Raw genomic sequence first — 21889 nt, 5'->3', positions numbered from 1 at the left:
CCTCTCCGTAAGCACAGTACTTCTTCTGAAACAGGAGGTTTTTTGTAGTGAATCTGGCTGGCACAGGGCTGCTTACTGAATACTTACTCTGCACCAAGTATCAAAGCGTCTTACACTCATAATTTCATTCATTTTCACAAATCTCTGAGGTGGATATTATATTTTACACGTGAGGAAACCAAAGCTCAGAAAAGCAAAGTAATTCACCCAAAGTGACATAGCTAGCACAGGGCAGGGGGTACAGGAATGCAGATCCAGGTATGTCTGATACTGAAGGCTTGCCGGCTCTGTGAGCTGATGAGCAAAGCAGCCCAGAGGTAAAATGGTGGACATGAAAAAAATATCTAACTTTGCCTTTAACAACAAAGCAGTAAATAAAAGTAATAGGTTTCAAAACATTCATGAGGAAGGCATCTAAAAGCAAGAGAGACAGAACTCAACAGTCTCCTCTGTCTTGGTGTGAACTCAAGCTCTCTGATCTCCACAGCATCATTCACAGGACCCAGCAAAGAACAGGTACTCCAAAGATGCTTGTCATGGGTGCTTCTGTGCGTGTGCATCTCCTAAGCTATGCCTCAGTTGCTCGGTCCAAAAATCGAGCATCAGCTCTGGTCCAGGCTGTGTGCAGGCTGCTGGTGGTAAAAGGATGCAGAAGACAGAAGAATCCTATTCTCAAGCGGCTCAGATCTCCAGGGCTCCCTGGGAAGAGCACAGTTTAGTAAAACTCACAGGCAAGAGCTCTGTTTCTGGGTGAAATTGCTCTTCTCACCCATTCATGTTTAACAGGAGGAACAAAGGAGGCTATTCAGACAAGTAGCATTGACATCTTCTTTCCCAGCTCCAACGACAAACAAGGGGGTAAACCAGATGAATTAACAAGTATTTCTTGAATGTGAGTAGGTGTGAAAATGAGCTAAGCAATCTGGAAACCAAACAGCTGACAGGATGTAGACTGGAGAAAGGCGGAGATAGGGAATTAGAAGTGGGAAGAATAAGAAGGTAGAAATTCATGTCTTCCACCCTTCTGCCACTCCCTAGATCAGACCACATCATAATGCTCCTGGATAACATGACAGCCTCGTAAGTGGTCTCTCTACTTCTTGCCTTGCCCCCCCCCCCCAATTCACTGCCCACTCAGCAGAGAGAGTTTCCAATATTACAGATGAAACATTTTGTTACCCTACCACTTAAACGCTTTTAGGGGAGTCCTCTAATCAAAGTCCTACCCAGCTCCCAGGATCCTCTGTGATCTAGCCTCTGCTTCTGATTCTCATCTCCAGCTTCTCTGCTTCCTTCATTTGACAGGGCTAATGGATGTCTTCCTACTCTCTCCGCTTTCCTGGCCTTTGCACATGCTGTTCCCTCTGCCTGAAACACACCTGATCACCACCACCCACCTACCCCTATCCCATTGTTTCATTATTCCTTATCTAACTTTGGCTTTACCGTTGGATTGGAAATGCCTCAAGGGCAGGAGCTTGTCTCAGGGTCCATGCTATCTCCCCATCAGCTATCATACTGCTGAGCACTAAGTGGATGACAAGAGAATGAACTTGTTTAAGGAACGGCTAAATCAAAGGACTGGAGTAGGGAAGGAGTGGAATGTAAAACTGGAAAGATAAGTAGAACCAGACTGTGCAGGCAGGGCCCAGACTGGCAGGTTAGAGGCTTAGAGAGCTTTGCTTGTAAGGCAGAGAGATTCAAGCAGGATACTGACATGATAAAACTAGTATTTCAGGTAACAGGGGGCTGAATGGAAAAATGAGTGGGGGTGGGCAAACTAGCCAGAGAGCTGTTAGCATAAGTCCTAAAGAAAGCTGTGAAAGAGAAGAGTAAAACCGAAGTACCTGTGAGGAAAGGTGAATTCACAAACTCAACATCTCCAAAGTTGCTCCCCGTTCTGGAACCAGCACTCCCCACTACTATACCAACAAGTGTGCAATACAGAAGCCTGGTGCAAGTCACCCCCCACTCCCACCCCAAACCAGCTAGCCATGAAATCGGAACACATCCTGTTTGCAGCGCTTGGCACAAGGTTCCTCCCTCCACTAGCTGTCTTGACTGCCTCTGGCCCTCTTTGTTCACTGGTATCCTCATCACATCATGGATCGGGTTAAGATCTTTAGATGCTTCCCCCTGCTTTTAGGACAAAGTCAAACTCAGTTTGGCCTCCCAGGCCTTTCCTGGTCTGGTCCCTGCCTCTGTAGCATCATTCCTTTCTGCTACTCATGTGTTAGGAGTACCCAAATGCTTGCAGTTCCTGAAACTCTTCCTTCAATGCCTGATGCCTTTTCAACCTCCCTTGGTTGTCTCTCCTTAACTTGGCTGACTTCAAGACTGCTTCAGACACCACTCCACCCCAAGAAGCTTGCCCTGCAGACCATTCCAGGCCAAAGTTCCCATGAGCTCCCAGGGCACCCAGGGTGTACCTCTTCCCTGCTGTGTGGAAGCTGCTCACATCTGATTCTCATTATTTGACTGTGAGTTCCCCGAGGATAGGACTTTGTCTTTAACCTTGTTCTTTCCATTAAAGGGCAAAATGAGTACCTGGTTAATGAATGAAGGAACAAAAGAAAGAACAGAACTTGGTAACTTCACAGGAGAGGCTCAAAAGAAGAAAGAATCGAAGATCTCTGCCTGTTTCAATCAGAGCCATCAGGGAAATGGTGGTTTCATTCACATAAACAGGGAAGTCAGAACAGAAAGCTAATTTGGAGGATTAAGAAAGCCATGAACCAATTTAGATTTGGTATTTTTCAGTTATGTATGTCCACAGAGATTTACTTTGAATTTAAAAAGAAAAGGAGATTTATCTCACCAAGAGTTACGGTACCGAGTTCATCAAAGATACTCTTTGCCAGACTCTCTGTCTCCCTCATCAGCTGAGATATGATGCATTTAAATCTGTCAGTAGTCCGGGATTCTACTTTCCTGAAAACTAGAGCCATCAAAACAAAGTGAGTATTTTTCAGGAAGAACACATTATAGTTTAAAGTAGGTATCTGCACACCTTTCTCTGCCTCTGTTATTTCTTCTGCAAGACCTGAGGCCCCCAACCTCAAAGGCAGGTAGTCTAAATGATGTATCAAATGCTCAAAAACCTTGCAATAGCTCCCTCGGGCTTACTGCACAGATTCTAACATCTCCATCTTTCATGGTCTAGGTTGAACCCAACTTCTCTTTCTGGTTTTCCTGTTATTCAGCATAGAGCCTCTATCCTGACAAGGCTGGTGTCCATCCTGTCTCTGCAAATACAACACTTCTCTGATTTTCTCCTTTCCCACCCAACCCCCAGAAGTGCTCACACTGTTCCTAAAATTCATTACTGCATTGTTTCAGCAGAAACGTAATAACTGCCTACCACGTGCCGTGTTCTGGTGATGAACAGTTGAAAAGAACACAACCTGTGCTCCAGACAGGTCTGTGCTCTCAGGGGAGAGAAAGATACATAGCCAAATAACCACAGTAAAGAGCTGTGCCAGGTGACACGGAGCATAAGGAAAAACATCTCTGGTTCTTCCAAAGGAGATGTTGTGGGATAAACAGAGGGAGAGGAATGGAGGAAGAACAAGATGCACTTGAGGAGCTCAGAGGAATGCAACATGGTTGGGCTTACAGGCAGGGGGCAGAGGGGACTGGATTACAAAGAAATTTGTACTTGATACTAAAAAACTTAGTTTGGGTACCTTCCCTGAATGACTTACAGGAAGCTCCCAGATAAGAACTGAACTGTCCCTATTTCATGTGTGTCTACTCTGCCTTATACAATCCTACAACATCCCCCGAGCAAGGAGGAAGGCACATTATGTCTCCTCTTCCTCTCTCCCTCAATGGGTTAGTAGAGCATTGAAATTTAATAAACATTTGCAAGCCTATTTTTTAAAAAATCATATTCTGATCTGAGGAAAAACGTGATTTCAACCCAAATCATCAGATACATATTCAAATAATGAATGAGCACACAGCATCCTCCTCAAGCTTGCAACACACAGAAGGACTAAGCCAGCTCTTGGCCATTTACATGCTTTGATTTTCTCATCATGTCTCTCTCATTGTTAGTATCCTTATAAGAACTTCATCAGAAACAGAACAAAACAAAACAAATCATCAAACCAAGAGTAAGGATGTTTGCTTTTGACAGTCCACTCCTGAGGTTCATCCACTTACTGAGGATAGAGCTCGGTGGAGAGAACCATGAAGTGTAATTATTTCCTAAGTTTGGAGTTAAATATTTTCTACTAAAAAGAAAAAGTAAAACTTCAGTATTCATTCAAATGTCTCTGAGCTAAGAAAAGCAGAGGATAACAAAGTTCTAAAGGGCTTATTATGGGATTCCACTTACACTTCTGGGGCTTATAAGCAACTTCTTCCAGTTCCTCCAAGTTGTCTTTGACTGTTGCTATCACCGCCGTGTCAAGAGAGGCACACAGTTTGCAGATATACTCCATGGCTTCCTTTGTGTTTTTGGCATCCCCAGTGCCAACCGAGGCAGTCAGCCCAATGACCTGTGAGAAGCATCCCAAATTGTCAGATGTCTGGAAAACACCATGCCATTTCCAAAATCCCCCATGCAACCCTTTCCTGCTAAAGTAGGGTTTGGGTTTTTTGTTTTTTTGTTTTTTAAATAATTTCAGATAAAGAGGAAGAACACAGTTTTTTCCCCCCCTGATATTCTCTATGACATTGCAAATGGAAAGGTCCCTGTTAGGCAAAGCACTAAATAGATGCAAGAATCATAACTTAACAAACATGAATTAGCAAAGAAACTAATGGCAGAAACCCCTTCAAGGCAGGACTTCTCTATTCACTATCTTTGTGTCCCCCAAGATGTGTAGAACTAAAAGGAAAGGGACTGAAATCAGACATAACTCCATTCTAAAGGCAACCACGTCACACTGGCTGGGATAAAAGAACAAGTACCTTCAGCTCTCTTTAAAGCTGGGAAACAATAGCTATTCAGAATGGTAGGTGTGTGAATTCAGCAAGGTAACATTTGTAGGAAAAAATAGATAAATTTTATACATAGTATATATAGTATAAAATTTATTTTATACTATATATGTATAAAATTTATTTTATACTATATATGTATAAATTTTATACATAGTATAAAATTTTATACATAGTATAAAATTTATATATATATTTATACACACACACATATGTGTGTGTGTGTATTAGCTTAATGGTCACCTAATAATTTTTATCTTACCTGAATAGCAACTCAGTAAATACTGAATAATTGACTCATTAGCAAGGAATCTAATTAGCCACCAATTTTTTTCTAGAAGAAGAAGCTATAAAAAATGTGACTGCTACTAAATTTTGTCTACGGGTACCATGCTGAATTTCTTCTAACCTATGCTCCCTAAACAGACAGTTATTAGGGCAAGAGAACTTCATGCGCTGCACTACTGGTGTACTATAGCTCTTCTGAGAAATCCATCTGGCTCTGGAGATACCTGAGGCAGTGGGTCTGAAGATCCTCCAAGTTTCTGATCTATATAATTAAACATGATCATATTGTAAGGATGGTTTTTACCAGTGTTGTGACATTCATCAAATATCATCAAAGTAAAGACAGAGAGTGATGGAAGGGTCCCATTTCTAAGGCTATTCACAAGAATCTGTGGAGTTAAAATGATGATGTCATTGTTCTCAACAATCTGTTCCACCGAGACAGTCTCAGCTGTTACTCCAGAAATACCTGCAACTTTATACCTGAGAAATGACAAAAAATTCCCTATTACTAACCATGATGTGAATGAGGAACCATGAAGACATGAAACAGTAGCTCAGAGCATCAACTGATTAAGTTCCCCCTACCTCCAAAAGGAATATATCTGGAGACAAGTACTTAGTTTAGCACAGAGTCATACATACAGTTAAAGGTCAATAAATGCAAACAAATTTGTTTTTTTATGCAAATAAATAAATGCAAACAAAATGCAAAATTGCTAGTGAGTATGTTAATTCCTTCAAATCTTAAGAAAGAAAGTAGTACTTCAAAGAGTAATAGTGAAGAAGTTATAAAATCATTAAAAAGTTAAATGTGTCACTGAAATGTAAAATGGATCTCAAGTCATTTACTTAGAAAGCAAGAGCTAGCCAAAGGAGTTTAGGATTTCAAGCATACCTACCACACTTGCATTCATAAAAAATTAATTACATCTAGATTATATAAAAGCTAAATCTATTATAAATTTTTGAATCCTAGCTTTCCAAATATTAAACAAAGCTGAATACACACCAGTTACATGAAGCCAGAGAAAAAGAAATGGATCAACTGTTATACCTACCCAAGTTTTTCAAAGTAATCGGAGAATATGGATTTCTGCTGTTCATATAGTGGGAGTTGAATAGCAAAAAAGACAACTTTCCCTTTTCGTTCTTGTGGAAATTTTTTAAGATGATGTTCACATATAAGAAGGGAAACAAGGGTTTTTCCACATCCTTTTAACATACAAAGAAAAAGAAAACATGTAACTGATATTATACTAAAATATTTCTACAGAAAGGTAATTCTTTTTGGCTCCCCTAAAACCACCGCTCCAACTAATAAACTAGGAATGTCAATGGGTTAACTGCAGCAGAATTTGTACCAGGACAGAAAAAGACCAAGCTACTTCCTAGGTAACATGCAAATAAAATAGTCAAAGCATTGAGTAAGCTAAAAGAGGGCATTTTTCTTTCCCTCCTCAGGTTCCTTAAAAAACCTGGAGACTATGTTAGTGGGAAAGCTTTCTCAAAAGATATATGGAACAAGGAAAAAATGGAAACTTGCCCGTTTTGTCCCAGTATTCAAATAAAGAAAAAAAGGGGGGTGGGGAAGCAAACACAGAAAAAACCCACATAAGTAGTAGCAATCAGCTTACCAGTAGGAGCACATATTAATGTGTTTTTTCCTTCCTTAGCAGGCAAAGTGAGCTCTAGTTGGTAATTTCTTGGCTTCAGAGGCGTGCAGGTAGGAGAGGCTGCTATAATACAAAAGGGACAAAATTACAAAATAGTTGCAGCTCTGAGAAATCAAGGAAAGAGCTATCTATCATCAAATAGACAGGAATCCAGACTTTAGCAAAAAGGGCGTCGTTTAAGAAACTTTAGAATCCTTGTCTCTTGTTAACCTTTCCAGACTGCACTGATTTAAGTACAAACTTCTCCCTCAGTGATTAAGTACCAATGGCAAGAATTCTTTTAAAAAGCCACAAAGATTTCTTTATTAAATAGTCTTGGAAGTCTAGTAAGGAGAAACTAAAGCAAAAATGGCCTAATTCATGGCAAGACAGGCGGCCACTGGTTAAAAGGAAATGGTATATGGAACCAAACAACAAATCCCTCCTAGATCTATGAAAAGCAACAAACTATCAACACTGAATTCCCAGAGCCATGGAAATAGTGGACAGCAACCATGCTTTCCAATTTTGCAGGCTCTCGCAGGGTATCTTCTCTCAAAATGACCAGGAGTTTAAAAAAATAACCAGAGGCTTTTTTTCACTAACAGATAAGCATATAGAATGTTACTGCTAGAAAAGACTTTAGAAATCATCTATTGACCCCAACCAATTTTAAAGAAAAGGAACATTTCTAAAAGGGTAAGTGATTTCACTAAGGTCCCTTACATGTCAGAAAAATTTAAAGCAATTTACATTCAGTGATTTTACTCTGAAATGACAAAAAAAAAAAACAAAAAAAACACAACAACTTGTATCATTTGGTTGCAGAAGTAATCTGTAGATCTTCTTAAGGTGTTATCACCAAATCACACTTTTCTTCTCACACTACTCAGTATTAGTCAGAATGTCTTCCCTGAGGTCCTTTTGTAAAAAAAAAAACTTTATTGTGGCTCTTAGTTATGCAACTTTCCGATTCCCTCACGATAACATGCTTCTAGAAACAGAAGGTGGACCTTATAACTAAGTTATACAGTGTCTTTGTGTGAAATTAGAAAAAGGAGAGCCTCTGGGATGGTACAGCCCCTCTGTGCCCTATTTGGCAAAGAGCACAGGCTGGATCTCAGTCCCCACTCAAACTCAGCTGGGCACATTTGTTTAGTGCACAAACTTCATCGGCTTACAGGCCAGTCCTGGGGTAATAAAAGGAAAGTGAACAAGTGACTCACAAACATTAGTGTTTCTTTAGAGAGCAGGGCTGACTTTGAATTGCATAGACACTGAAGTTTCCAGGAGGACCCTATTTGCATTTTCAATATAGACATGTACATATGTCTTAGTGACAAAAGAAAATAAAAGAGGCTGACAATAGCTTTAGAAGTGAGAAAACAGTATTTTTAATTATAGAAAAAGTATCTATTTTAATATAAATTGTATTTTCTTTAAAGAAAAATAAATGATCTTTTCTTACTTTTCCTTTAAAACCTTTCATAGCACTATGACTTTTCATACTGCAAGCCATGTTCCCACACAAAATATCTGAGGAAAATCATTATGGAAAGAACAGTGCTGGGTACCTGAGGGTGGAGATGAGCTCTGACTAAGATTCTGGCATTCTGATTCTTCCTTATAGAAAATCTGTATGTCAGAAGTTTCCATTTCATCATCCTCAAGAACTTTTGGTTCAACATTTTTTGCATCTGTATGAGACCAAAAGACACCTTAGAATTTTGATCTAATCTGATTGTTTTGAGAGCACAAGACCTACAAAGAGGTCATAATCCTAAAACTCTCAAATTCCATTAAAATTTCTCACAACCACGCCCTTCACCTTCTAAAACAATGAAAAAAAAAAAAACCTTTTTTAAGAAAGATTTTACTTATTTATTTCACAGATAAAGACACAGCGAGAGAAAGAACACAAGTGGGAGGAGTCGGGGAGGGAGAAGCAGGCTTCCCACCAAGCAGGGAGCCCAATCTGGGGCTCAATCCCAGAACCTTGGATCATGACCTGAATTGAAGGCAGATGCTCAACGACTGAGCCACCCAGGTGTCTGGAGAAGAATCTTTTTGAGTGTGATGCCTCAATCTGGAGTCTGAACTCCAATATCATTTAGGACTTAATTATTCAAACTGTGGAACATGGGCCAGCAACTTCCAGAGCTTGTTAGAAATGCAGGCTCTTGCATCCCTACTAAATCAGAATCTGCATTTTAACAAAATCCCCAGGTGATTCTCACATAAAGTAAACAAGAGAAACACCACTTTGCAGACATTTATGGCTTCCATTCCTGACCTAATCCAAGAAATCAGATGGGTATTTATATAGACATTTTCTAGAACAACTTGTGATCTAAAGCAGCCTAGGACAAGTGAAGACCAAACAGTTGCTTTACCAAACTAAGGATTTTAAAACAATGCTCTGAGCAGATTAGCTACAGGAAAACACATGACAGCACAGATATCTAATCACAATACATTCCTTTTTCAGTCCTGTTCTGGCTTAGTTCCCAATGGCGCAGGCAAGAGGAGTAGGCTGTCTCTATTACAATTCTAGTCTGAACAGGGGGCAAGTTCTGGAGTTTGAACCTTCCACTCAAGAATTTTAAAGGTAGGGACGCCTGGGTGGTTCAGTTGGTTAAACTGCTGCCTTCAGCTCAGGTCATGATCCCATTCCCCCATCAGGCTCCTTGCTCCACAGGGAGGCTGCTTCTCCTACAGCCTCTGCCTGCTGTGCTCGCTCGCTCTCTCACGCATGCTCTCTCTCTCTGACAAATAAATAAAATCTTAAAAAAAAAAAAAAAAGAATTTTAAAGCTATTTCTCTGATGAGTGAGCTCAGATTCTGCCTTCCCCAAATCCTTTGGGCCAGATGGACTAATTCTGGATGAGAGTAGTTTGCCCTGGTCCATTTTAGGGGTTACACACAACCATATTACTTCTGTAGGCAAGTAAGCACTTGCTTCCGAAAACTCAATTTCATGCTGCTCTCTCACTAGAGACTGGAGAATGGAGTCACCATGTAGCCATGGGTGTCTGAAGGACAAAATGCCTCTGACACTGAGTGATGGACAGGCAGGAATGAAAGAGGCCCTAGTAGAACTATGAGAAAGGCAGAGCATGTTTTCAGACCTTCCCAAACCTTCAGGGCCCTTCGCTGGGATATCCTACCCACCTTTGTCAACAATCCACAGTTCACTGAACTTGCTCTCTTCCATCTCCAAAGCAAGTTTCAAAGTTTTGGGCCAGTTTTCCTTGTCTGATCTGAGAAGGCATTCAACCATTTTCTCTGCACCTGCCATCAGCCCCTTGTTGGAACACACCTAAGCAAGACAACTGGAGCTGATCAATCATTTTAAAAGTTTTCAAAACACTAGAGATGTACTGTATGGTGATTCACATTACACAGTTTTAAAAAAAAGTTTTCCTTTTGTGAGTTTTTATAGAAGAAATAGCAATTCAAGCACTATCTGATTTAAATTAATTGTAGACTGTGATACTGTGGTTCAATAGGTCTTATTCATGACCATTTTTTGCCCCATCCAACACAGTGTCTTTTAAGACACCCTTTCCCTTGTCTTTGTCTTTCCACGTGGCAATGCTAGGTCAAGCCAGGTACTCCCAGTCCTCTGAGACCGTTTATCTATCTCTATCATCATCAGCAATACTAGGAAACAAACCATTTGACAACCATTCAGACTATGGGTGTATTGGTACAGAGAGATATTTGGGAGAATATAACAAAATACTAACAATTTTTTTTTTCAGGGTAATGGGACCTACATGATTTTTATTACTCATCATAAAAACTAGAATTAATCAAGCACTTATTATTATGTGTCAGGCATATGTAAGAACCTTACATACATTATCTCATTTAATCCTTCTAAAAATATCATGTTAATAAGGTACTATTATTTCCATTTTACATGAAGAAATAGGTTAAAGAAACTAACTTGCCTAAGATCATACTACCAGAAAATGGATGAACTAGGATTCTAACAAAATTTGTGTGCAGAGCCTGAATGCTCAACCATGAGAGTCTACAGCGTTTGTCCTTTTTTATTCGCTAACTTGTTCAACTTTGCTTAAATTTGTATAAAACATTATTCACAAAAGTAATAATAATTTTAATTGAAAATAGGCCAAACCTGAAAAAAACTCATGATATTAAAAATTACTCAATTCACAACTAAAAATACTATTCCAGGTAATTATGCCTTAGATTTGAGGACTTCTGTGGATTTCAATGATCCTTCTCGGGTCTAAATCAGTAGAGAAAACAGAAGACATTTCCCATGTTCAAATTACCTCCCCCCCAATTTATTATTTTATATTAAATTAATTATAATTAATTGTGTTAAATACATTAATTAAATTACCTGTATAATTTCTTCGCACTCCTGACTAATTAAACATTGGGATATTTCAGGAAGGATATCTTTTGGATTAACTGTGGTTTTAAATTCTGGTTGTAAACGCTTTAGAAGTGATCTGTACTCCTCTAGACTTTCAATTTTTTGGAAATCCCAAGTTTCAATGGCTTCATAAAGTCCAGAATAACCTGGAAAGAAAGAAGAAAATAGGGGCTTTTATGAAACCAACTAAAAGATATTTTACGATTGTCATCATAGTAATTATGTTTGAATGTATAGTAAGAGAAGTCAAAAAATATCTGATAGCACCTCAATAATTAATGATCTTTCAAAAAAGAAAACTCAACATTTATTATAAGCACCCAACATTTTAGGTCCTCTAACAATGTTTATCATCTCTTAAGAAAAAGTAACAAGGATAACGTGACTATTATAGAATTTTATTATCCATTTTCTTCTTGAAGGACACTGGATTGCTTCCAGTTTTATTTGGTTGCTTGCTTGCTTCCTTTATTACAATTATTCTATGAATATTCTTTAATCAGTATGCTGCAATATATGTGTTTTTCTAGTTTTTCTAGGGCACGTACTTAGAGTGAAACTGTTGGACAGGGGAATACAAGAGTTCAGTTGAACTATGTAAGATGATGACACGTTGGTTTTTTTGTTGTTGTTGTTGTTGTTTTAAGATTTTATTTATTTATTTGACAGACAGAGATCACAAGTAGGCAGAGAGGCAGGCAGAGAGAGAGGAAGGGAAGCAGGCTCTCTGCTGAGCAGAGAGCCAGATGCGGGGCTCGATCCCAGGACGGTGGGGTTAATGACCTGAGCTGAAGGCAGAGGCCTTAACCCACTGAGCCACCCAGGTGCCCAGACACATTGTTTTTCAAAGCAACTGTATTAATTTACACTCTGTATAATGACACTTAAGATTTCCCATGATTAAATAACCTCTTCAAGCCTTAGCATTGTTGGACTTCCTAAGTTTTGCTGTCTAGTAGTTAATAAAATGCTACCTCATTGAATTCCTAATTCACAATTCCCTAATTGCTATTTGGGCTGACAATCTTTTCATATGTTTATCAACCTTTCTTATTTCCTATTCTTTATTATGTAAGTTCACACTTTTGCCCTGTAGATGTTTTCTTTCTTTTTCTAACTGATTTTAAAGCCTTTTTAATATATTCTAGATATTAATCTTTTTGGTGATTATATATTTTGCAAATACCCTCTTCCAGTTTGTGCCTTGTTTTTTCATTTTCTTTCATGTTTGACAAAGAGATGTTTTTAATTTTAATGTCAACAAATACATCAGTTTGTCTTTTATGGATAATGCTTTAATGTTTGTTTCACAAATCCTGCCACACCCCAAGGTCATAAAATATTATTCTATATTCTTTTTTAAAATTGCTAAATTCTGGCTTTTAGAATTAAGTCTTTAATTCTTGTGAATTCATTTAGTGGCTACGTGTGAATGGAATGAGCTAAGGAATACAAATTTATTTTACATGGATATGTAATTTAGGATTTATTTGGGTTTTAACATTATCCTGTTTATAATGGCCCACTGCAATTTATTAAAACCCCTCCATTCCTCTTTTTTTTTTTTTTTTAAGATTTTATTTATTTGAGAGAGAGAGAGTACGGGAGAAGTAGAGAGTCAGAGGGAGAAGTAGACTCCTTGCTGAGCAGGGGGCCTGATGCAGGACTCGATCCTGCGACTCCAGGATCATGACCTGGACTCAACCAACTGAGCCACCCAGGCATCCAAAACTCCTCCATTCCTAATGATCCTCCTTTCCCGGTGATCTCAAATATATCAAGTTTTCATAAATATATGAGTTTAATTGAAGGCTCTTTATTCTGTATCATTGGTCAGTTGGTTGATGCCAAGACCAACATTATGCTGTTTCAATGCCTAGCATAAGTTTTGCTATTTATAAGTGGAAACCCCAGCCTACTTAATTCTTCTTCTTTAGGAAATATCCTGACTATTCTTGGATCATAATTCTTCCCTTTACCTTTTAGAATCATTTCGAAATTTGTCAAGCACATGAAAAAACATGTAGGATTTTTATTAAAATTGTATTGAATATAGAAATCAATGTTGGAAGAGCAGATATTTTTATGGTATCACGTCTTTCTCTCCATGTGTATGGGTCTATATCTCCACTTAGATAGGACTTCTTTAATATCTTTCAATAACAACTTATCATTTGCTCCATTTGAACTTTACACATCTTTTGCGAGGTATTTCCTAACTGTATTACAACTTCTGTGACTATTCTAAGTGGTATTCATTTTGGACTACATTTTCTATTTGCTTCCAGTGGCTAGAAATACAACTAATTTTTGTGCTTTATTTATTTTTATTACAGTATAATTAACATACAGTGTTATATTAGTTTCAGGTGTGCAACATGATTGAACAATTCTATATATTACTCAGTGCTCATCACAAAAGTGCACCCCTTCACCTGTTGCACACATCTTTCTACCTACTTCCCTTCTGGCAGTCACCAATATGGTCCCTATATCTAGGAGTCTGTTTTTCATTTGTGTCTTTTTTATTTTGTTCATTTTGTTTCTTAAATTCCCCATATAAGTTTATCTTTCTCTAACTTATTTCACTTAGCATTATACTCTCTAGATCAATCCATGTTAGTACAAATGGCAAGATTTCATTCACTTTTATGGCTGAGTAGTAATATTCCATTGTGTGTGTGTGTATATATATATATATATATATATATATATATATATGTATGTATGTATATACACCACATCTTTATCCATTCTTCTATGGATGGACATTTGGGTTACTTCCATATCTTGACTACTGTAAATAGTATTGCGATAAACATAGAGGCACCTGCATCCCTTTGAATTAGTATTTTCATTCTCTTTGGGTAAATATCCAATAGTGGAACTACTGGATCATATGGTAATTCTATTTTTAATGTTTGGGGAACCTCCATACTGTTTTCCACAGTGGCTGTAGCAGTTTGCACTCCCACAAACAGTGCATGAGGGTCCTTTTTCTCCACATCCTCTCCAACACTTACTAGTTCTTGTGTTGGCCATTCTGACAGGTGTGAGGTGATATATCATTGTGCTATCTTAATATCTCATTGTGGCTCTTGTTTGTATTCCTTGATGATTTGTGATGTTGAGCATCTTTCCATGTGTCTGTTGGCCATCTGTATGCCTTCTTTGGAAAAATGTCTATTCATGTCTTCTGCCCATTTTTTAATCAGATCATTTGATGTTTTGGTATTGAGTTGTAGAAGTTCTTTATATATTTTGGATATTAACCCTTTATTGGATATGTCATTTGCAAATACCTTCTCCTACTCAGTAGGTGTCTTGTTTTGTTGATGGTTTCCTTTGCTGTGCAAGAGCTTTTTATTTGGTGTAGTTCTAATAGTTTAATTTTGCTTTTATTTCCCTTATTGAAGGAGATAAATCTAGAAAAATGTTTCTATGATGTCAAAGATATTACTGCTTATTTCTTCTAGGAATGTTATGGTTTCTGTTCTTACATTTAAGTTTTTAATCCATTTTGAGTTTATTTTTGTGTATGGTGCAGAAATGCAACCAATTTTTGTATACTGATCTTATACCTGATATACTTGTTAAGTACTTCCAATAATCTCTCTGCAGATTCCTTTGGATATTTCAGGTAGACAATCATATTATGTGACTAAGAGTAATCTTAAATTGCCTCAGATTAAGAGACATGAGACACATGAGGATAGCTCAAAATTAATAGCATTTCACTTTTACAGCATTCTGAAACAGTTAAGTAATATCCTCTGATTCATGAGTAAGAAGAATGAACTAACCTGCATGCCCAAGGGCGTCCAAAAAGCCACGGAACCAGCCTTCTTCCTGGCGCTCCAATAGAAACTTAAGAAAAAGTGAGGCAGCCTCCATCGTGCCCTTATTGTTTTTCTCAGCCTGAATATGCTGCACCTCATCTACAAACAGAAGCAAGAGGAGCTCATCAAACTGCACAACTAATCAATGGAAGACAAACCTGAAAAGGGCTGTCAGACTTTCTCAAACAGGGACAGCAATTGTAACATATTCCATTGTGGGATAGGAACTGCAAGAAGCTAGCAAATTCTCTGTTCAGACAGATCATGCCTATTCTTCACCAACCATCCTTCCCTCCCATCCCCCATCCTCTCTAGAAACTTCTCTTAGTTTGGTATGGAAGTCTGGGAACATATTTCAGGGCAATCCTTTAAAAAGGGAGCTTCTTAATGGTGTATGAAAAAGTACCCCCATAACAAGTCACTATTAACACTATTAGGTAAAAGAACAATGGCTTCCTCCAACACCTTTTTAAAAAGACTTTATTTATTTGACAGACAGAGATCACAAGTAGGCAGAGACAGGAGGAAGCAGGCTCCCTGCCGAGCAGACAGCCCAACTCCGGGCTCGATCCCAGGACCTCAGGACCACCATCCCAGGATCCTGGGACCACCTAAGCCCAAGGCAGAAGCTTTAACCCACTGAGCGACCCAGGTGCCCCTTCCTCCAACATTTTGATACTCCCTTGTTCAAAAGTCTAAATTAATTGCAGGCCTACAAGATTGTGAGGACAGGACTACCTCCACGGCATCTTTAATTACACCATACTCAAAATGAAGAGTTAGAAATAAAAAGATACTTTCGCGGTCCTCTTTCTAGGTTTTTGCTTAGTATGAAATATGGGAGAAAAGAAAAAGCAAGAGTAGTTAAAAGAAACGTAAGGTCAAGGAGCATAAAACTATCCACCCAGCTGCTGATGGTCACATGGCTTTGCGTGTGTCTATCTCCATATCTGGGGCAGTGGTTGCCTACACATGACCTGACATTTGACAGTGTTCCTTTTTTCCCCCCTTATTGTCAGTGGAGTGTAAATTCCAAGGAATAAGCCAGTTGTCTGGTTAATCGCTGTATCATCAGAAATTAGAAGAGGACCTTCTAGTACATAACACTCAACAAAGGTATACTGAATGGATGAAAAAAGGAAGGGACAGTGTGCTTCTCTGCCAAGGTCTCTGTCTTGGGAACAATAACATTTTAATGTGTAAAATCCAATAGTTTTTAGAGTTGTGGCTCCATCACCACTATCTAATTTTAGTACACTGTCATTACTGTAGAAAGAAATCTTGTAGCCCTTAGTAGTCACTTCCATCTCCCTTTCCCTTAAACCCAGGCAACCATTAATCCACTTGGGCCTCTACAGATTTGCCTGCTTTGGACCTTTCATACAAGTAAAATTATACAATACGTGGTTTTTGTAACTGGGTTCTTCCACTTAGCATAATGTTTTCAAGGTTCATCCACAGTTGTAGCTAGTAACATTCCATTATATGGATGCACTGCAGGTTGTCTACCCATTGACCAGTTAATGAGCATTTAGATGGTTTCCACATTTTGGCTATTATGAATAGCAATGCTATGAATAGCCATGTACAAGTGTTTTTGTGAACATATGTATTCACTTCTCTTGAATTTGTGCCTAACTGTGAGATTGCTAGGTCATTTGGTAACTCCATTTAATACTGTCAGGAATTATCAAACTGCTGTCCAGGGGAGCTGCACCATTTTTACATTCCCCCCAACAATTAACGAGAATTCCAATTTCCAAACATCCTGGCCAACACTTCTTTTTATTTTTATTTTTTTTTAGCTATCTATATTGGTTTTCCGTGCCTGAAGTAACAAATTAGCACTAAATGGTGGCCTTAAAATGACAGGAACTTATTCTCTCACAGTTCTAGAGACCAGAAGTCTGAAATCAAGATGTTGGTGTGCTACACTTGCTTTGAAGGCTCTGTGGGACAATACAACCCTTCCTGCTTCCAGTGGCTATTGGCATGCCTTGATTTGTGGCCACATCAAATCTTTGCCTCTTTCTTCACATTATTTTCTCCTGTTTGTGTGTCTTGTGGCTGCATCACTACAACCTCTGCTTCTGTTTCCACATGACCTTCCCTTGTGTCTTTGCATGGCTATCTTCTCTTAAACACACCAATCGCATTGATTAGGATCCCACCCTACTCTTAACTAATTACCTCCATATAAAGATCCTATTTCCAAATAAGGTCACATTCTGAGGTCCTGGGGCTTAGGACTTCAATTTATCTTTTTTGGGGAGGACGCAATTCAACCCATAATAGCAACCTATCTTGTCACCTATCCCAACTCTTCTGGGCACACAACTCTTTTTCCTTTGAGAGAGTTAATTCTGTTCCTAAACCCCATCCTCAGATCTGGATTCTTAATCCCAGGTCTCCCTGCTGTTTGTTCTTTCCTTACACATGCTACCAGCCATTACTGACACTCCACATAAAGGTTCAGACATATCCCAGTCACAGCTGAACCCTTCCCAGTTGAACTGTCTTGCTGTATTGGGGCAGTTTAGCTTTTCTCTGCACATGGTCAGACCTGTCCTGGTGCTACCTGGCCCAATAACTGCTCCTAAGTAGTGCTACTTTCCTCAAAAGCATTAACCAATGCAGGAAAAATTCTATTTGGGGCTGTTAGTATTTCCCACTCCCTTGCCATGCTGGCCACTCTGTGATGCCATCCTCAGCTTCCCAAGGTAGAATTTCTTCATCTCTTTTCCGTGCTTTCTTGGTCTCTTTACATGCTTCTGACTAGAGCACTGACAATGCTCTATATAGTTTTATAAACACACACACACACACACACACACACACACACACACACAGTATATAGTACCCTGTATATGTGTGTGTGTGTGTATACTTTCTATATACTCTATATACTCTATAAATACAGTATATATATATACAGTATATATACTCTATATATACAGTTATATAGTAACTGAATGTCTTTTCCCATTGACTGTGATCATTTACATGTTATATTCATTTTTGCCTTCATCTTTGTATTCTAATCATCAACAAAGTGCCTGGCTCATACATTTATCCAGAGAATGTTACTAAAGAAATGGATAAATACTCAGAATACTACTCCCTCCCAGACTACTACCCAGGATCCCTCTAGGATAAGGGTAAGTTTTTGAATCCAAAGAGATACTGCAAAAAATTTGGAGCCCACAACCTGGTCTACCTTGAAACATCCTGGATAACCTATGAACAAGCAAAGCCCCGCAGTACCCTAGTCGCCACACAAGCTCTCCAGAAGACACATGGCTTCAATTCTCCTTTCCCAAGATTCAACTAGAGCACAATACCCAACACATGGAGACAATTATGGTAAAAGACATACTGGATATTGCTGGTGTAATTTAAACATATTGGTGTACTTGCGTGTGCATGGGGGAATGTGTATGGGCATAAGGAGAGTGTGGATAAGCTTCCACTTATAAAAGCAAAAAAATGAATCAAAATATTTATATCCAGCCATAATTCTCATGTCTCAGCTCTCTGACTGAATACTGACTGCTAGAATATACTTGTCACAATTAAGGTTAACTAATAGAATCCTGAGATTCCAAAGCATCCAAAAACAAAAGAAAAAGAAAAAGGGGGACAGAGAAACTTTATCAATCTAACAGAAAAAGATGGGAAGAAAGATATAAGCCAGATAAATGATAACAACTTCCTCTGGGAAGGAGCTGGAAATAAACTCTATGGTGTCTTTAACATTCAAAAATAAAACAGTATCACACAGTGTTCTTCAGTTTGCTGTCTCTACTTACATTTTGGTATTTTTATTGTGATTGCTTTATAACTACCAATTAAAACTATATATTAAAAATTATGCTATATATTAAAACTATAGTTTTCCAGCAGAGCACTTACCACGTTTTGTCATCTATGGTTTATTTAGTAACCTGCCTTCACATATGCATTCTGATCTCTATTAGGGGCCATTTCTATCACACTCACCATGGATTTCTCACTTCTGTTACACTTCTTATTAGATAATATGTGTAGTAATACAAGTCAATTCTCTCCAAAGCAAACACAATGTCTAAAACATTTGAGTTGCTTGAATCACACATGAGTGCAAGAAAGAATGGGATTCACACCAGTTTGTTAGCCTTTCATTTATGGCAAGATTTCTAAAAGAGATGTCCTGAAGGGGCTTACTCTCTTCAGGGGCCCAAGCTACTCTGTGGTCATCAGGATGTTACCTTGTTACCTCTCTCTGAGCACAAACAAAGCGGAAGCCCACTTCTGTTGGTGGTATTCCTTCACTCCTCACTCCACAACCTGTGACTTTGCAGAGCAATTAGCATTCAAATTACCTTTCTGCTTTCACTCAATTTCCCAAAACTGCCTCACACTGGGAAAGATTTTTAGGCACTTGGAGCCTGAAAAGGAGTTGCCAGATCCCCTCTTTCATTTCAACTCCCTCTAGGTACTACCTCCTTTTTCCTCTTTGCTCAAAGCCTCTGCTCTTCTCCAGCATAGTGCTCCTGGATTCAGATTTAAAGCAGCATTCATCCATCACCAGGTGTCTCAAAAGCTAGACAAACACACCAGAAGTGAAGCCTGCAGCCATTCAGTCCACACAGCCTTGCCCCTCTCAAGCTTCCAGCTACTCCTAAGTGCAATTCAGACCTGGCAAGAGTAACTGTCAATTACCTTGGAGCTCTGAGAGCATTTTAATAGTCATTTATGTACATCTGTCCTCACTAGTAAATCTTGGGCTGCAAAGTATGTGAAAGAAGGGCTTCTATCTCACTCCTGAATCTCTGTCGGTAGAAAGCTGAAGACATCCTGGACATAATCATTAGAGAAACTAAATGAAAGGGACAACGGTTTGTTTCCCCAGCTTTCAATCTAAATAGATGCCCAATCCTACACAAGTCATTTCACTTCTCTGGGACTGTTTCTCCATCTGGACCTCCAAAGGCTCCTCAAGTTCTCCTGGCAATCTCCAGTCTAAAAATGCCGTTAGGATCTTGCCTCAACACCGACGTTCCTAACGGGCTACCTGACGTGAATTAAAAGGGAAAAACAAGTCCTGCGTTGTTCCCTTGCTCCAAGGAGCAGGTGTCCCTGGGGACCACTCACCGTCCTTAAACCAGGGGGCCATGTGGCTTAGGATATAGGTAGGGTCCAGAGTCTTCACGACATAATCCCGGAAGGCGTGCAGATTCCGCCGATCCTCGGCCGACATGCCGGCGGGTGGCTCCCTCACCAGGGCCGCACTGCCTTCAAAGGCCTGGCGGCCGCCGGCTAGCACGGAGCTTCTGAGAAGCAGACCCAGTGCTGAAAGGCGGAGACGCTGGGAAACCTCAGCCGCAGACGGGAAATCGAAACTGCAACTAGCAGTCTGCCGGCCGGGGCGAGTCACAAATGCTGGACGGCTGCAGGTCCCCGCCTCCCCAAATGCATTTTTCCAAGCTTTCGTGTTCTCTAGCGGCCTGGTTTGCCGACCCGTGCGTACTTGCTCACCCAGAGGGACTACTTTTTTCATTTTGCTTTTATATCAGGAAAGGTTAGACTCAATAAAATGCACAGATTTTAGGTGTATTGTTCCATGAGCTCTGAAAAATGTGTCTGGGTGTAATTGCTTCCTCCAGGTCATGTAGGTCATATGGTAAGTGCATGTTTAACTTCACAGAAACCTGCCACCTGTTTTGCAACGTACATGTACTACTTTGTATTCCCACCGGTAAAAATAAGAGCTCCAGTAGATACACATTGGTCAATTTGCCATTTTGGTCAGTGTGGAATAGTGTTTCACTGTGGTTTTAACTTTAACTTCTGTTAATGTGAGCACATTTGCATCTATTTATTGGCCATTCATCTATCTTCTTTTGTGAGGCATTTGTTCCCATCTTTTGCATGATAGAGTTTTCTTTGTACAACAGATTTACAACTTATTTATGCTGGATATGAGCCCATTGTCAAATACATGTATTCTAAATACCTTCTCCTAGTCTGACTTACCACTTAATTTTCTTAAAAATGTCTTTCAAGTAAATATGAAATGATACAAAGAAAGCAAATGAAGTCATAAGACAAAATAATGGAAGTCGGAAAAAACTTTTAATACAGTGGTAAGGGCATATCTCTCTGGGTCAGTTAGGAATGAGAAGGAATGAACTCTTCAGCTGAGTCTTTAGGAATGAGAAGGAATGAACTATTCAAAAAAGTAGGGAGAGGGGGCTTCCTTGCAGGGGGACAGAAAGCATGTGTGAGTCAAAGAGAAAAAGTGAATAAGGGATACCCCTTCTTGAACAAGGGATAAATGGCATGCAGCGCTGAAATGGTAAACAGGGCCTTGTAAGGAGATAGATAAAGGAACACACTGCAGGATTTTAAGCAAGGAGTAACATAATATGATGACTTTTTTTTTTTCCCAAGACTTTCTCTCTGGCTCTTCTGCAGAACAAGTAGATGCATGAGAGGTGACTCAAGAGATGATGAGAGAACAGATAAGCACAGTGGCGGTGGAGAGTGTAAGAAATGAGATGTTTCAGATATAGATAGAAGTGAGTGAACAGCAGTGGAAAGGAAAAGGGGGAAAAAAAAATAGGCATCAAGGATACATTCCAGGCATCTGGTTTGAGCAACTAGAATGGCAGCACCATGACTAAAATGGAGAAGACAGGTTTACAACTTATTATATCCTAGTGTGGAAGAGAGGCAAGAAAGTAAGTAACAGTAAGTTCAGG

General features: G+C 39.2%; 1 protein-coding gene across 4 annotated transcripts in view; it reads right to left on the bottom strand.

Annotated features, from left to right (window-relative positions):
• Positions 1-21889, bottom strand: part of RIGI (RNA sensor RIG-I) — a 56255-nt gene that overhangs the window by 16054 nt on the left and 18312 nt on the right. For 2 of the 4 annotated variants that reach the window (XM_059411519.1, XM_059411520.1), the window contains exons 2-10: positions 15111-15245; positions 11272-11453; positions 10065-10212; positions 8468-8590; positions 6876-6977; positions 6300-6453; positions 5463-5721; positions 4343-4505; positions 2819-2938 (exon numbers count right to left, since the gene is read on the bottom strand). In XM_059411519.1, coding sequence (XP_059267502.1) covers positions 2819-2938; positions 4343-4505; positions 5463-5721; positions 6300-6453; positions 6876-6977; positions 8468-8590; positions 10065-10212; positions 11272-11453; positions 15111-15201 — 1342 coding nt within the window. In that variant the 5' untranslated portion in view covers positions 15202-15245. Of the gene's footprint in view, positions 1-2818; positions 2939-4342; positions 4506-5462; positions 5722-6299; positions 6454-6875; positions 6978-8467; positions 8591-10064; positions 10213-11271; positions 11454-15110; positions 15246-20279; positions 20555-21889 lie in introns of those variants that run through there. The other 2 variants (XM_059411517.1, XM_059411518.1) reach the window with 2 other exon arrangements.

Source organism: Mustela nigripes, chromosome 9 (genome assembly GCF_022355385.1).
Source record: "Mustela nigripes isolate SB6536 chromosome 9, MUSNIG.SB6536, whole genome shotgun sequence".
Taxonomy (NCBI): domain Eukaryota; kingdom Metazoa; phylum Chordata; class Mammalia; order Carnivora; family Mustelidae; genus Mustela; species Mustela nigripes.
Note: the sequence above shows the minus strand (reverse complement) of the source record. Positions and strands in the feature narration are given on the sequence as shown.